The following is a 12425-nucleotide window of genomic DNA, read 5'->3' on the forward strand; positions in this document are numbered from 1 at the left end:
AAACATGCGACTCTGAGACCCTCTTCCTAATGCCCTGCATTTCATGCCAGCACCATGGGGCTAAGTTACAATAGATGTCTCTGGGTTGTCTGTGCAGCCTCTCTCACTCTAAGTCATTGCAAACAAACCAAAGCCTCCAGCCTCAAACAATCTCTCTCCCCCCCACCCCCAAAGTCTCCCAATGGTCCAGCTAGGCTGCACACTTGTGGCTTGGGATATTGCTTGTTGCAGGTTATTGCTTGGTCATGTCTGGTGACTCTTACATTATTATTATTATTATTATTATTATTATTATTATATCCCGCCTTTTGCCCAATACTTTAAAAACCTCTGCCACCAGCCGCCTCCACCTCCTTTCCTCCTGCACAACTTTGATGCACTCTTAAAACACTTTGCGTGGCAAGCCAGCCTCAAGGCCAAGCTACAAGTGCATCTGGGTTGCCTTCAGCCTCTCTCTGCCTTATGCCAGCCTGCCAACATTTCCAGCCTCAAATAATCCCCCACCCCCACCCCTCTCTCTACCAAAGTCTCCCAACGGTCCAGCCAGGCTGTGCACTTGTACCTTGTGGCTGGGGGTAGGGCAACAGCTTATAGCTTGGTTGCATCAGGTGACTTTAAAAAAAAAAAAAAAAAAAAAACTCCACCGCCAGCCGCCTCTGCCTGCACCAAAACTAGACTCTGAGACACTCTTAAAAAGGCTCTGGTACAGCAGCCTCTCAGGGCTCAGCTACAGCCATCTCTGAGTTGTGTCTTCAGTCTAACTCTGTCTCCAAGAGATATGCCAGCCAGCCAAAGCCACAAATCTATCTATTTTTCTCTGGTATGCATTTTATATGTTCTGGATTGCATCCCAGCAGTGCAGTCAGAGCCTAGCGCACAAGTGTACAAAGGGAAGTGGAAGGGAAGTGGTAGCGAAGCAAAGCAATGATATGCCAGGTTCCAACATTCGCAGCAACAGGGCATCCGCAAAGAAGAGAGCATCTCTCTAGACTGGCACCTTACTGTTGGTCGTGAGAGTTTTTCTGTAAAGATGACCCTTCATCACCCATGATATGGAAATTTGAGAAAAAGGCCTCTGGCCCATTCTGTTTTGCCCTGTGGGCTGCTTTGACTGACCTCTCCTTTCCCACATTTTGATTTGTGGATGCCTTGCCTCTGCTGAGCTCCAAGTACCCGACTGCACACCAAATCTGCAACAGGAAAGGTGCCCTGCTTGCCCCTTAATGCAAGGGCTGAAACTGCTCAATGTGCAACACCCCAAAGAGGAGGTTTGACAACATGAGTTTGAAGGATATGGCTCCAGCAGTTTGAAAACACAATAATTTTAAAACTTTTACCTTTTAAAAAAATCCTAAAACGCAATGGATGAACAGATGTTTCAAACTTGGCATAGCTAAAGTCCTTGTTAAGAGCAATCATGGTGCCAAGTTTCATCTCTTTATCTTTAAAAATAACATTTTAAAAAAAATTAAATCCTCAAATTTTTAAAAATTCCTAAAAATCAATGGATGAACGGATCTATTTCAAATTTGGTATGGCTAAAGCTCTACCTAAATGCTATCATGGTGACAACTTTCAGCTCTTTATGTTTAAAAATGACGATTTTAAAAATTTTAAAACCTCAATTTTAAAAAATCAATGGATGAACGGATCTGTTTCAAATTTGGTATGACTAAAGCCCTACCTAAGAGCTACCATCATGCCAAGTTTCATGTCTTTATCTTTTAAAATGACAGAGTTAGAAGCATTTTTGTTAATTCCCATTAGAGCTGCTCTTTGGCTGGGGAAGAGTGGGAAAATCCGGATTTCTCCTTCCCCTCCCGGATTTGTCACCCAAAACCCGGACAAATCCGGGCAAATCTGGTCATATGGTCACCCTAGACTATGACACAAGTATGGGACTAGAAACACAGCCTCTGTACTCGACAACCAGGCAATCACATTTGCCCACAAAATAACAACAACAACAACAATCACACCCAGCCATTTGTTTTTAATCATTTTTATCGTATTTAATAATTGGCAGCCCTGAGTATTAAACACCAACCTCTCCTCAGATAGCAAAATCCAAGGTAGGCTTTGGCCTCTTAGCTGTTCACAAGCTATTTATACAAAACATCTATGAAAATAGCAGCTGTTGTTTTTTTCCAGTTAGCCCAGCAATCCTGGTCAAATCCAGTGCAGATGTATTTTTTTGTCCTGATTTGAGCAACTTCAGTTGGTCCCCAAGGTTAAAAATAAATTGTCCATAATCAAGAAGTTTTTTTTCTCTTAGTGCCTTTTGCACAGCCTCTGCCAAACCAGCCACCAGAAAGGGGACCTGCAGGAATCGGCTGCTGCTCTCCCAGCTGCACTTCATGAAGACTTGCTGGTGAGGCCACAGGTTTCCGGGTATGGCTTCCTTCTTCTTCAGGTCGCAGAGGAATAGCCAGAGAGAATATGGGGTCCTGTGTTCTACAGACAAATACAAGAATATGTAATGTGAAGTTCCAGCACTCCTGGAGAATTACCTGCTCTCTGCTTTGAGCCCCAAGCATCAAGTAGAGGCATCTAGTTAAGGTAGGGTGTGCATGTATCATTGAAACAAAACAGTAGCACTCCTGTGCAGATTCCATTTACAATATGCTGATAGTCACGATCATGGAGGCTTCAGAGAAACCTGAAGCTGATCAGACCATTGGTCCATGTAGCCCAGTACTGTCTACTTTGACTGGCAACCAGTCTCCAAGGTCTTAAGCAGAAGCTTTTCCCAGCCCTGCCGCCCAATATCTATTTCTTTGTATTGGATATGCCAAGAGCCTGAGTCTGTGACCTTCTGTATACATTGCCACACCACTGACCTATGGTCCCTATACATAAACACATGGAAGTGACAGAAGTCATCACATGCATCAGAGCAAGTGCTCTGCCCATAAATAATAAGGCTCCAACTCACCTGGAGATTTACAACGTAGAGTTTCAGGCAGTGTCTGGGTGGTTTGCTCATGCACCACAAGTGTGGGTACATAAACACATGAAAGTGATAAAAGCCTGAGTTTAGAGCCTCCATGCATAATATACCACTTTAAGCAGGGTTTGGATTGCAACATCTTCCTTAAAACTGTAATAAAGGGCCAGGCTAATGTTTTATGGCAGTTTCTGCCTTGAGATAAGCCATAACTAAATTACACCATCACGTCATGGTGAAACTTCAAGAAGAGTTACTTTTAATTACAAGCCCTTTGTATGATATTTTGTAAGCAAAGGGAAGACGCCTAAGTACCTGAGCAGGGAATGAAATATCTGCAAGTACCTACAAGATCTCCAAAGTAAAGAATTAGTGTATGAGGGTGAAACTCTGGAGCCTCCAGCACTCTCTTTGCTTACCTGTCATAGCAAGGGATAGGAAATTCCAGCTCAGCCATCAATAGCTTCATCACATCATCACATTTCCCATGAAGTTTCAGAGCCGCTAGATCATCTTTTGGTGTCCACTGCAGATATAATAGCAACACTATTACACTGTCAAAATGGGCACTGTAAATAAGTTAACTGTCACTGTCTGTACTTTTCTGCGTTTTAATCCCCTCTGACTTGTTTACAAACCCCACCCCACAGCCATGTGTATTCTTATAGTTCAGGATAGCACTTCATATATCTGATGAAGTGGGCTATAGGCCGTGAAAGCTTATGCCATAATCAATCTGTTAGCTTTTAAGGTGACATTAGACTGCTGTTTTTAATAGGAATATTGTAACTTAAGAAAAGTACATTTAGCACTACTACTATTGGATATGCCAAGAGCCTGAGTCTGTGACCTTCTGCATACATTGCTCCACCACTAACCTATAATCCCTATAACCTATAACCTATAAACACATGAAAGTGATAGAAGTCATCACATGCATTGGAGCAAGTGCTCTGCCCATAAATGATAAGGCTCCAACTCACCTGGAGATTTACAATGTAGAGTTTTGGGCGGTGCCTGGGTGGTTTGCTCATGCACCACAAGTGTGGATACTTTTTCAAAACCTGTTGGGGAAAAGACAATACAAAGAAAATATCCTTCAGATATAAGAGATGGAGGTAGCCTCGAGCTTTTAGACATCTAGCATCAAGGTGTATCTTTGTCCATGTGTGAAGAGAGCCTCCAATGCCTACAAAAGACTGTCCAGAAAGGGGAGGGGGTAACAGAGCAGGGACAGTCTCATGGCACTAATGCCCAGTGTTCCAGGATATCTTTTTACCGGATATGCTAAGACTTTTGCAGGATTCAACATCTGCAAAACTCCTTCAGAATTCAGATCATTTCTTCACATGACATTTCTTTTACATGTAAAGGCTAACACCAACCTGTGGGAATAGAACAGGCTGTTTTATTTTGTAATTTTCTACACCAGTTCACATGACACAATAACCTTGAGCTGTTGAGGATGACAGGAAAAAGCAGATGTGCTGTCTACTGTGCGCCCACCACGTCTACTTTTAATCAACAACCCACAAGTAGCTCCTTCATAGGTTGCTGAGCGTCTTGTCCAAACTTGGACTGCTGGTTTGTTTAGGGGTTCAATAACCCAGCAGTTAACCCAACAACAAGCCATGGTTAACAAACCATGGCTGTTCAGGGGACACTGGAAACTGTAGGATTTATTTCGGTCTAAACATGGAAAGGATTGCACTCTTAATAGTTTTTACCGATTAACCATCTGTATTCTAATTCTTTAAAAATGCAAGCTAGGCACATACACAGATCAAATTGCTTTTTCCAACTTTGGCTTTCTTATCACATTTAATTTTTTTAAAAAAAGAGCTTTCTTTCTTTCCCTTGACCAGGTATTTGACACCTTTGTTTTCATCAATCTTCAGTCTGACATATATTTGGAAATATCCATTGATACAGGAAAAAGACAACAAATTCTGTTTTCATAAACAAATGTTTTCACTGCTAAACCTTGAAGGCTGTAAACTGAAATCTCAATTAGCTGATCGTTTCTGTCCCCAAAATGTTCCTTTCTAAGATGTTCTGGAAATAATGCAAACAGATGCATTACAGAAAATCATGCAATAATATATCCATTTAAGATATACTCTCTCTTGCTTTACCTTCAAACTAGACCCCAAGCAAAGGATCACATCTGCTTTGCTCGCAGCTTCTGTTGCTGCCTCCCAGTTCAAGGGCTGCTGCAAGATGCCCTTCTCTCCGAAGTGTACAATCGTATCTCTTAGCTGTGCACCACATTTGTGGCACACTCTGCCGGTATGGTGCCTGTGCAGGGCTGTGCGCTCTGTCACATCAAACACTCGCACATATTCACGGTTGGGTATGCAGGACGTGCAAACCTGGTTTGGGATGGGAGCATACAATCTGTTAGTACTTTTATGAGCCAATGCTGCATTAAACCACGTTCTCTCTGCAAGTGCTCACCTCTATGTACATGTTTCCATGCAGCTCAGATAAGGCTTCCCGAGGGAGCCCGCTGCGCAAATGGAGCCCATCACAGTTCTGTGACACCACATGCTGCACCTAAAAGGAAGAAAGCAGATTTGAGGATGGAGATAGTAATTTGGAGAGTTAAAAGCAAGGCACTTCCCTTCATCAGTGCTCGAGATATGACCTGCAAAGTTCTCATGTCACATAGCCAATCTTCCCACTGCTCTGCCTCTGACAATACAGCTAACTGGCAGGAGATAAGATTTCATTCCAAAGTTGATGGCAGGGGCTTAGAGATGCTGGCCAAACGCAGTAGCCTGATGAAGTAAGGGGAGGTAACATCCCCATTTCATGAATGCACAGCATGACCCCAACCCAGTTACCAGCTGGTGAAATTAGCAGACCGCACAGCCTTGTATTCAGAATGACCCTGTTCAGATGACATGTTAAGCCACGGTGGTTAAGCGTTTTGAGCTAAACATTATGGCTTAGCAAGCTGTGTGAACCATAACTTAGCATGTCACGTGAACCGTTCCTAACCATGGCGGCTACATAATCATGGTTTAAACATGCTCACTAACCATTTGCTGCAAGAGTTAGTGGCCTAACCATGGCCCAGCATGTCTTCTGAACAGGCCCAATGTGAGAACAAGCTGGTTGGGTGCAGACTGATACTGTATCCAGGATTGCCGTATCTAGTTGTTGAAGGAGTGTGCCCAAATTGATGCTAGTCATTTGCAGTCCATATGTGGACAATCCTCCCAGAGTGCAGGAAACAGAATAACGGGCTCAAGTTAAAGGAAGCCAGATTCCAGCTGGACATCAGGAAAAACTTCCTGACTGTTAGAGCAGTACGACAATGGAATCAGTTACCTAGGGAGGTTGTGGGCTCTCCCACACTAGAGGCATTGAAGAGGCAGCTGGACAGCCATCTGTCAGGGATGCTTTAGGGTGGATTCCTGCATTGAGCAGGAGGTTGGACTCGATGGCCTTGTAGGCCCCTTCCAACTCTGCTATTCTATGATACCATTTATATAGTGACATCAACATACCCTTTGCACACTACAGTCTTACAGGAACCTAGATATAGTGTGCCAAGTGTCCTATGTATCTCACATAAAACATAACAAAAAACTGTATTCCATCATGGATCCTTGGCTGCCTTTGATGGCAAGTAACAACTATTTATGTGCTATAACCTCAACTTACAACTTCATCCCTTTCAAGGGCTGAGTACTAAATTGGCAGGTTCATTTTCAAACTCAGAACTGCAGCCTGCAACAAGTGAGCAAAACCAAATCTTCTTCCCTACCACTTTAAGCCCCATGTAACTGCTTCACTTTGTCTAGCAATTCACTATAAGAATCATAGAGGGAGATGTGTGTATGCAGTGGCCTCAGACACCGAACGGAGAGGCTCTCCATCATCCCAAACCTTCCAGGCATAACATAAAATACAGCTAATGTCTTTCATAACCAATTCCTCAACTGTAGCCCAGCGCAGCTGCTATCTCCTTCACCTGCAAGAGTAGAGGATTGACAGATAAGGGGCCTTACCAGTTTATGCTTGTGCAAAGAGGCAATGCTCATGTGAGTGAGTGTGGGCTCTGCCTCACTTAGATCTGTAGCCCTGGTAAAAGGAAAGAAAAGGTGGATATTATTAAGTAACAGTTGCCTCTCCACTGTAGCCTTCATAGCCTCACCCAACAAGTTCCTACGGCATAAAGAAAGCATTTGAACTGTCTGTGCCTGATTACCTGATATTCCTTCCTTTCTGCAGCATTGTCCACACCCCATTTGGGCCTCTGTAGTCAGGAATTGAAGCTGCCTATGTTACCAGGGGACACAAGAGAAACAGGAACCCTCTTGAAGTGCCATGTCATAATGTCACTCACATGGCAAGCAGATGATTGATTTGCCCTGCTTTTTCACCTCCCAAATTGCTAGAATTAGTTGCATAACATATTAGAAGGAGAAAAGCCAGGCAGCCAAACCGCTCCCTCCCTTTGTTAAAGAGTTGTTTTGTCAAGGACAAGATGGGTAAACAGTTCCTTTTATCTCAAGACAGAGGAGACAGCAAGAGGCAGCCAAGTGTATTGTGCCTCTCTGTAAGAGCTGCTTCTGGAGGGAGCATCCTGCATTCAGAACAAGAACCAAGTTCTATCATATATAAGTAGCATAACATGTAGCGTGGCTCTTAGTTACAATTTGAAAGGAGAAGGTGGGCATACGGAGTAGAATCCAACTGAAATCTTACTTAGAGTACCCCCACTGAAATGAACTAACTTAAGTCCCATTTATTTCAATGTTTCTACTCTAAGTAGGACTTAAGTTGAATTCTACTTGCCTCTCTACAAAATAATAAAAGTCAAAACTGGTGTCCATGGCACTGATTTGGGATGTCACCTACCGTATTTCTTCTATTCTAAGACACACTTTCTCTAAAAACGGGGTGCGTCTTAGAATCATGGGTGCGATTATTATTCTTAGAATCAAAGCTTTTTTTCTGTTGGTGGTACTGAAATTAGTGTGCGTCTTACGATCGATGGCGTTTTACAATCGAAGAAATACGGTACTAATGATCATTATGAGCAGCTATGACAAAATCTCATCAGTGGCAAAACCTTAATCTTTCTCAAAGAGTGTCAACGGCAATGAACTCCCCAGCACATAATCCAACTTACTTTTGTCAGTGAGGGAGTCAAGCTGGGCTGCTCTTGCATGGTGAACATAATGTGTAACCCAGCACTAAGAAATATAAATCACAATGGATTTTGTTACAGTTGACCTTAGAAGAGCCACCAGCACAGCCTTACCGTACTGATGCCAGCTCCTGTATATATGATGAGATGCTTAGCTCCACGTACAACTGCAGAGAGTTTGGTAACTTTTCTCTTCAACTCTTCAGGTTCATCACAAACCTGAGTGGATAAATGAAGGATTGAAATTGTTTCCAAACCGCCACATTTCAACTAAGTTCCATATAATTCTGATCACTTTCTGACATGCCAAATACTAAAAAATGCCTATTATTCTCTTCTCTTACCTCCCTTTTCTTTTGTTTACAAGTTTTTTAAGGGAGAACATGCAATAGAGGGAAAGGGTGCAATGGACACAGCTTGCAAATTGAGCAACATAAGAGAGGTGTCACTGACAAGTAGGAAAAAAATGCAAACACCCAGTTTATCAAGAAGAAGGAGATAGCAAACAAGAACCTAAATCATACATGTATTTATCTGGCAGGTGTTTTGATGCAATGCAATCTGATTGTGTATCATCAGGGTGCCAACCAACAAGCAGCTGGTTCCCCTGCTGACATGCAGAGAAAGCTAGAAGAGACCTCATTGAGACAGGCAGGGAAGGAGAAGCTGCTGACTGATCCATTTGTCTCTCCGCTTAAGGGGTAGCTTGCTCCCTCTGGTGGGAGTGGGAGAAGTAGGGGAAATTAGCTGCCAAGGGAAGAGAGACAGAGGTATGCAGACCACCCAGCAATTCTTTTCCTGCATGTTTGACTGATATCATCCCCGGCTTTCTCTGCTTGTCAGCTGGGGAGGCTACAGAATTCTCAACAAGGCGAGCCAGGCCACTCTCACTTGTTAACTTAACACACAGCGAGATTCTTTAAATCAGGAGTGGACAGAAGGTAGATCAGGATCTACTAGTAGGTCAGTATAACTTACAAGATTGGCAAGGGTGCCTAACTGCAAGAACTAAAAAGTTTTCCACACAAATATACCTCCAAATTGGGTCACTCAAAGAGAACACAGAGGAGGGCCATGATCTCTTTTCGATCATCCCAGAGTGCAGGAAACAGAATAATGAGCTCAAGTTACAGGAAGCCAGATTCTGGCTGGTCATCAGGAAAAACTTCCTGACAGTTAGAGCAGTACGACAATGGAACCAGTTCCCTAGGGAGGTTGTGGGCTCTCCCACACTAGAGGCATTCAAGAGGCAGTTGGATAACCATCTGTCAAGTATGCTTTAGGGTGGATTCCTGCATTGAGCAGGGGGTTGGACTCAATGGCCTTATAGGCCCCTTCCAACTCTATTATTCTATGATTCTATGAACACTGGGGGTGGGTGGGAACCATGGGTGGCTTTTTTTAATGGAACTTCGCCCTCATACTAAACATACATTCTTGATTTGAGCATGTGCTCAGAAGCAACCTATACCTTAATTCTTAGCCTCTGGCCTGGTTCAGACAACATGCTAAACCATGCTGCTTAACCACAAAATGGTTCCCTTAACCATTTTGTGGTTAAGCAGCATGGTTTAGCATGTTGTCTGAACCAGGCCTATGTCAGCTTGCCTGAGCTGCTATTTTCCAGTTGGCTCCAATTGGTAGAGAATTCAGAGGCCTAGGCAAACCAAAAACACAACTTCGAAATTTTTGACTTTAGAAACACATGGTTCCTTAAGTGGCACAAATGCTTTCCAGTATGCCCTGTTGCCTACTAGCACTAGCTAAATGTAGCAAGCAGAGTTTATAATGTCTTCTTTAATGATAAATTGTAAGCCGCTCCGAGAGCCTTTTGGCTGAGGTGCGGGATAAAAATACTCTAAATAAATAAAATAAAATAAATAAATATTAAGTGGTCATTATTGCTTATCTCCCTCTCCCCATGCTCATTCACTCCCTTACACAGAAAAACACATCCTAGAGCACCCTAAATTTGTTTATTTAAAAGACTTTTAACCCACTTTTCGGGGTGCTCTAAAAAGTTAACAGGCTTACAGTGAATTGAACTTTAACTGCCTAGAGTCCACGTATAGTACGAGCACATTACTCTTCGCTCTTTCTGCTGCCTAAAACAGCCCCCCTCTAAAAACTCGCCTCGAGAACAGAGCAAGAAGGGCGTGTGGGCGGGCGGGCGAGCGGGCGCTCACTCACCTCCTCCAGACGGCGCCGCAGCCTCTCGCGCTTCTTGCGGAGCCGCTCCAGGTCCCGCACGATCTCCTGACACCCAGAGAGAAGCACGGTCTCGTCGGGGCTCCGCTCCGCGGCCGGCTTGTGCAGGATGCGAGATACCTGCCGGGGGAGCAGGGAAGAAGAGACACACGGAGAGAGAGAGAGGTAAGGCAGGGGGCGTGCCGCGGCACAAGGCAGAGACCCACCCGCAAGCCCCCGCAGCTCCCCGGGCGCACCTGTCTCCGTCGCTCTCGCTGCTCTTCCTGCCGGAGGAACTCGGCGCGGGCTGCCGCTTTCCGTTCCGAGCGACTCAAACTCCGACCAGCCGCCATCGCCTGGGTTGCTTCCGGGTATCAACCGGCCTGAGCCGGGACTCCGGCTACTTCCCCTTCCGGTCGCCCAGAGCAGCTACAGAGAGCTAAGGAGCCCCTACTTACTGCCCCCTACAGGCCGACAAGGCTCGCCGCCGCCGCCGCCGCTCTTCTCCAGAGGATGACAGCCCAACGCGCGGTCCTCAGCGACACTTCCGGTACATGCATTTACCATAGAGACACCAGGAAATATCTCTATGGTTCTCTACGAAGTCCACAGACAACCAGGGACAACGGCAGTTTGCTGCTCCCCACCTCGTTGTGGAGTAAACGGTGAGAGACCAGTCTCACTTCCAGACCGGTGGACTGAAACCGACACCCGCCCTCTACCCTGGAGCTCCCCGGTAGAAGTCCGTTAGCCTGTGAGGCGGCTTCTCGGTGGCGAGTTCTGGTCTCTCCCACATCAGATCGAATTCGTTTATGGCAAGCCCAAAGCCAATCCTGCTCCGCGCGACGGTTATTTACACAGTGGTAGCGGAGTGTCCGTTTTCGAGCGCAGCACACGCTGCTGTACCGCAACTACATCAATTCGCGGGTTCTCAAAATGTTCATATGTGAATACAGGGGAAACACAGCTCTCGCGCTAATCAAGCTCGCCGGGTGTCGGTTAACAGGAGTGGAGCATTTTGTTCAGCTGCACTATTGTTGTTAAGCGATAGCGAAGTAACAACAGTTCGGTATTTATCATCACTCTCAAACACACGTTTTCTATGGTGTTTGGCCTTTCAGTACAAAGAAGACAGGTAAAAGACTCAGCTCTCCATTCGTATTTACACACCTGGAACCATCAGAAGAGCACCCAAGGAAAAATGAGACAGCTGCCAAATATTCCATAGGAAGCCTCATCCTTCAGCAGGAATAGCCTATCCTTTTTATTGCATCAAGAGTGAAAACTTGGTCTCCTAATTTATTTATAATAAATACCATGCTAGGTATGAAATCCTAGAGACACAATCCTGTTTAGATCGAAAAAAGTCCTACAACTCCCAGCATGGCTGGCTGGGGAATGCTAAGAGTTGTAGGGCTTTTTTTATGTCTACACTTGCATAGGGTTGAGCCTTTAGAGGTTCATATTAAAATGTAAATATAATGCAATATAAACACAAATGTAAAATATGGAATTCAAGACCAACCTTCACTTGGCTGTACAGCCACCATCTCCCTTTCTCTTCAGGTAGGCATACGCATTCTCTATGCTACGTGCCTCCAGAGAGCTTCTGTCCTCCCCCTTTTCTCTTCCTCACCTGAAGTTTGGCATAGGGACCTGTAGTAAGCAGAGACACTTCTCCCATTGGGCAAAGTGATGTAGCCACCTCAGACAGCTAACTGGTGTCAAAAAAAAAAGGGGGGGGTGGACAATTCAGTAATTTGTTGTTTTAATGCCAGGGAGAGGGAAAGGAACTTGCGGGATTTTCAGCCTCTGATGCCAAAATAACTTGGAGTGAAGTGGTGTCATTTGCTGCTCTGTCTCAGGCCAGCCCTGGTAGTTGTTGAAGAACCACAATCCCCAGCATAGAAAAAATTCTCCTGATAGCCCTACCCTATAATTGCAAGCTTTTCCCAACAGAAACAGAGTTGAAGGCAGTAAGCAAATGCCACATAGAGGCACACAGGTTAATTCCCATAATAAATTTAATAAAATGAGACACATTTCAGGTAAGTTATGTTGGATTCATTTTTTAAAAGGTGCATAAGCGAGGCAAGCTAGGAAAATTAGTCCAGCTCCTGCGTATCA

The 12425-nt window shown here is 44.5% G+C and overlaps 1 protein-coding gene across 1 annotated transcript; it reads right to left on the minus strand.

Moving 5' to 3' along the window:
- Window positions 1–1986: 1986 nt before the first annotated feature.
- On the minus strand, window positions 1987–10983 carry SIRT7 (sirtuin 7). The gene is made up of 10 exons (XM_063120179.1): window positions 10556–10983; window positions 10302–10439; window positions 8226–8330; window positions 7167–7237; window positions 6967–7039; window positions 5405–5503; window positions 5083–5319; window positions 3931–4011; window positions 3367–3473; window positions 1987–2454 (listed from the first exon to the last, which is right to left on the minus strand). Exons 1-10 carry the CDS (start codon window positions 10649–10651, stop codon window positions 2253–2255), a joined length of 1209 nt encoding a protein of 402 aa, XP_062976249.1. The 5' UTR covers window positions 10652–10983; the 3' UTR covers window positions 1987–2252.
- Window positions 10984–12425: the final 1442 nt, after the last annotated feature.

This window comes from Elgaria multicarinata, chromosome 3 (assembly GCF_023053635.1).
Source record: "Elgaria multicarinata webbii isolate HBS135686 ecotype San Diego chromosome 3, rElgMul1.1.pri, whole genome shotgun sequence".
Taxonomy (NCBI): Eukaryota; Metazoa; Chordata; class Lepidosauria; order Squamata; family Anguidae; genus Elgaria; species Elgaria multicarinata.

Coding starts and splice junctions, on each gene's coding strand:
- SIRT7 (XM_063120179.1), bottom strand. CDS start 10,651: ATGGCGGCTGGTCGGAGTTTGAGTCGCTCGGAACGGAAAGCGGCAGCC. Junction 3,474..3,930: donor TCTACATTGTAAATCTCCAG/GTGAGTTGGAGC, acceptor TTATATCTGCAG/TGGACACCAAAAGATGATCT. Junction 2,455..3,366: donor CCTATCCCTTGCTATGACAG/GTAAGCAAAGAG, acceptor ATTTGTCTGTAG/AACACAGGACCCCATATTCT.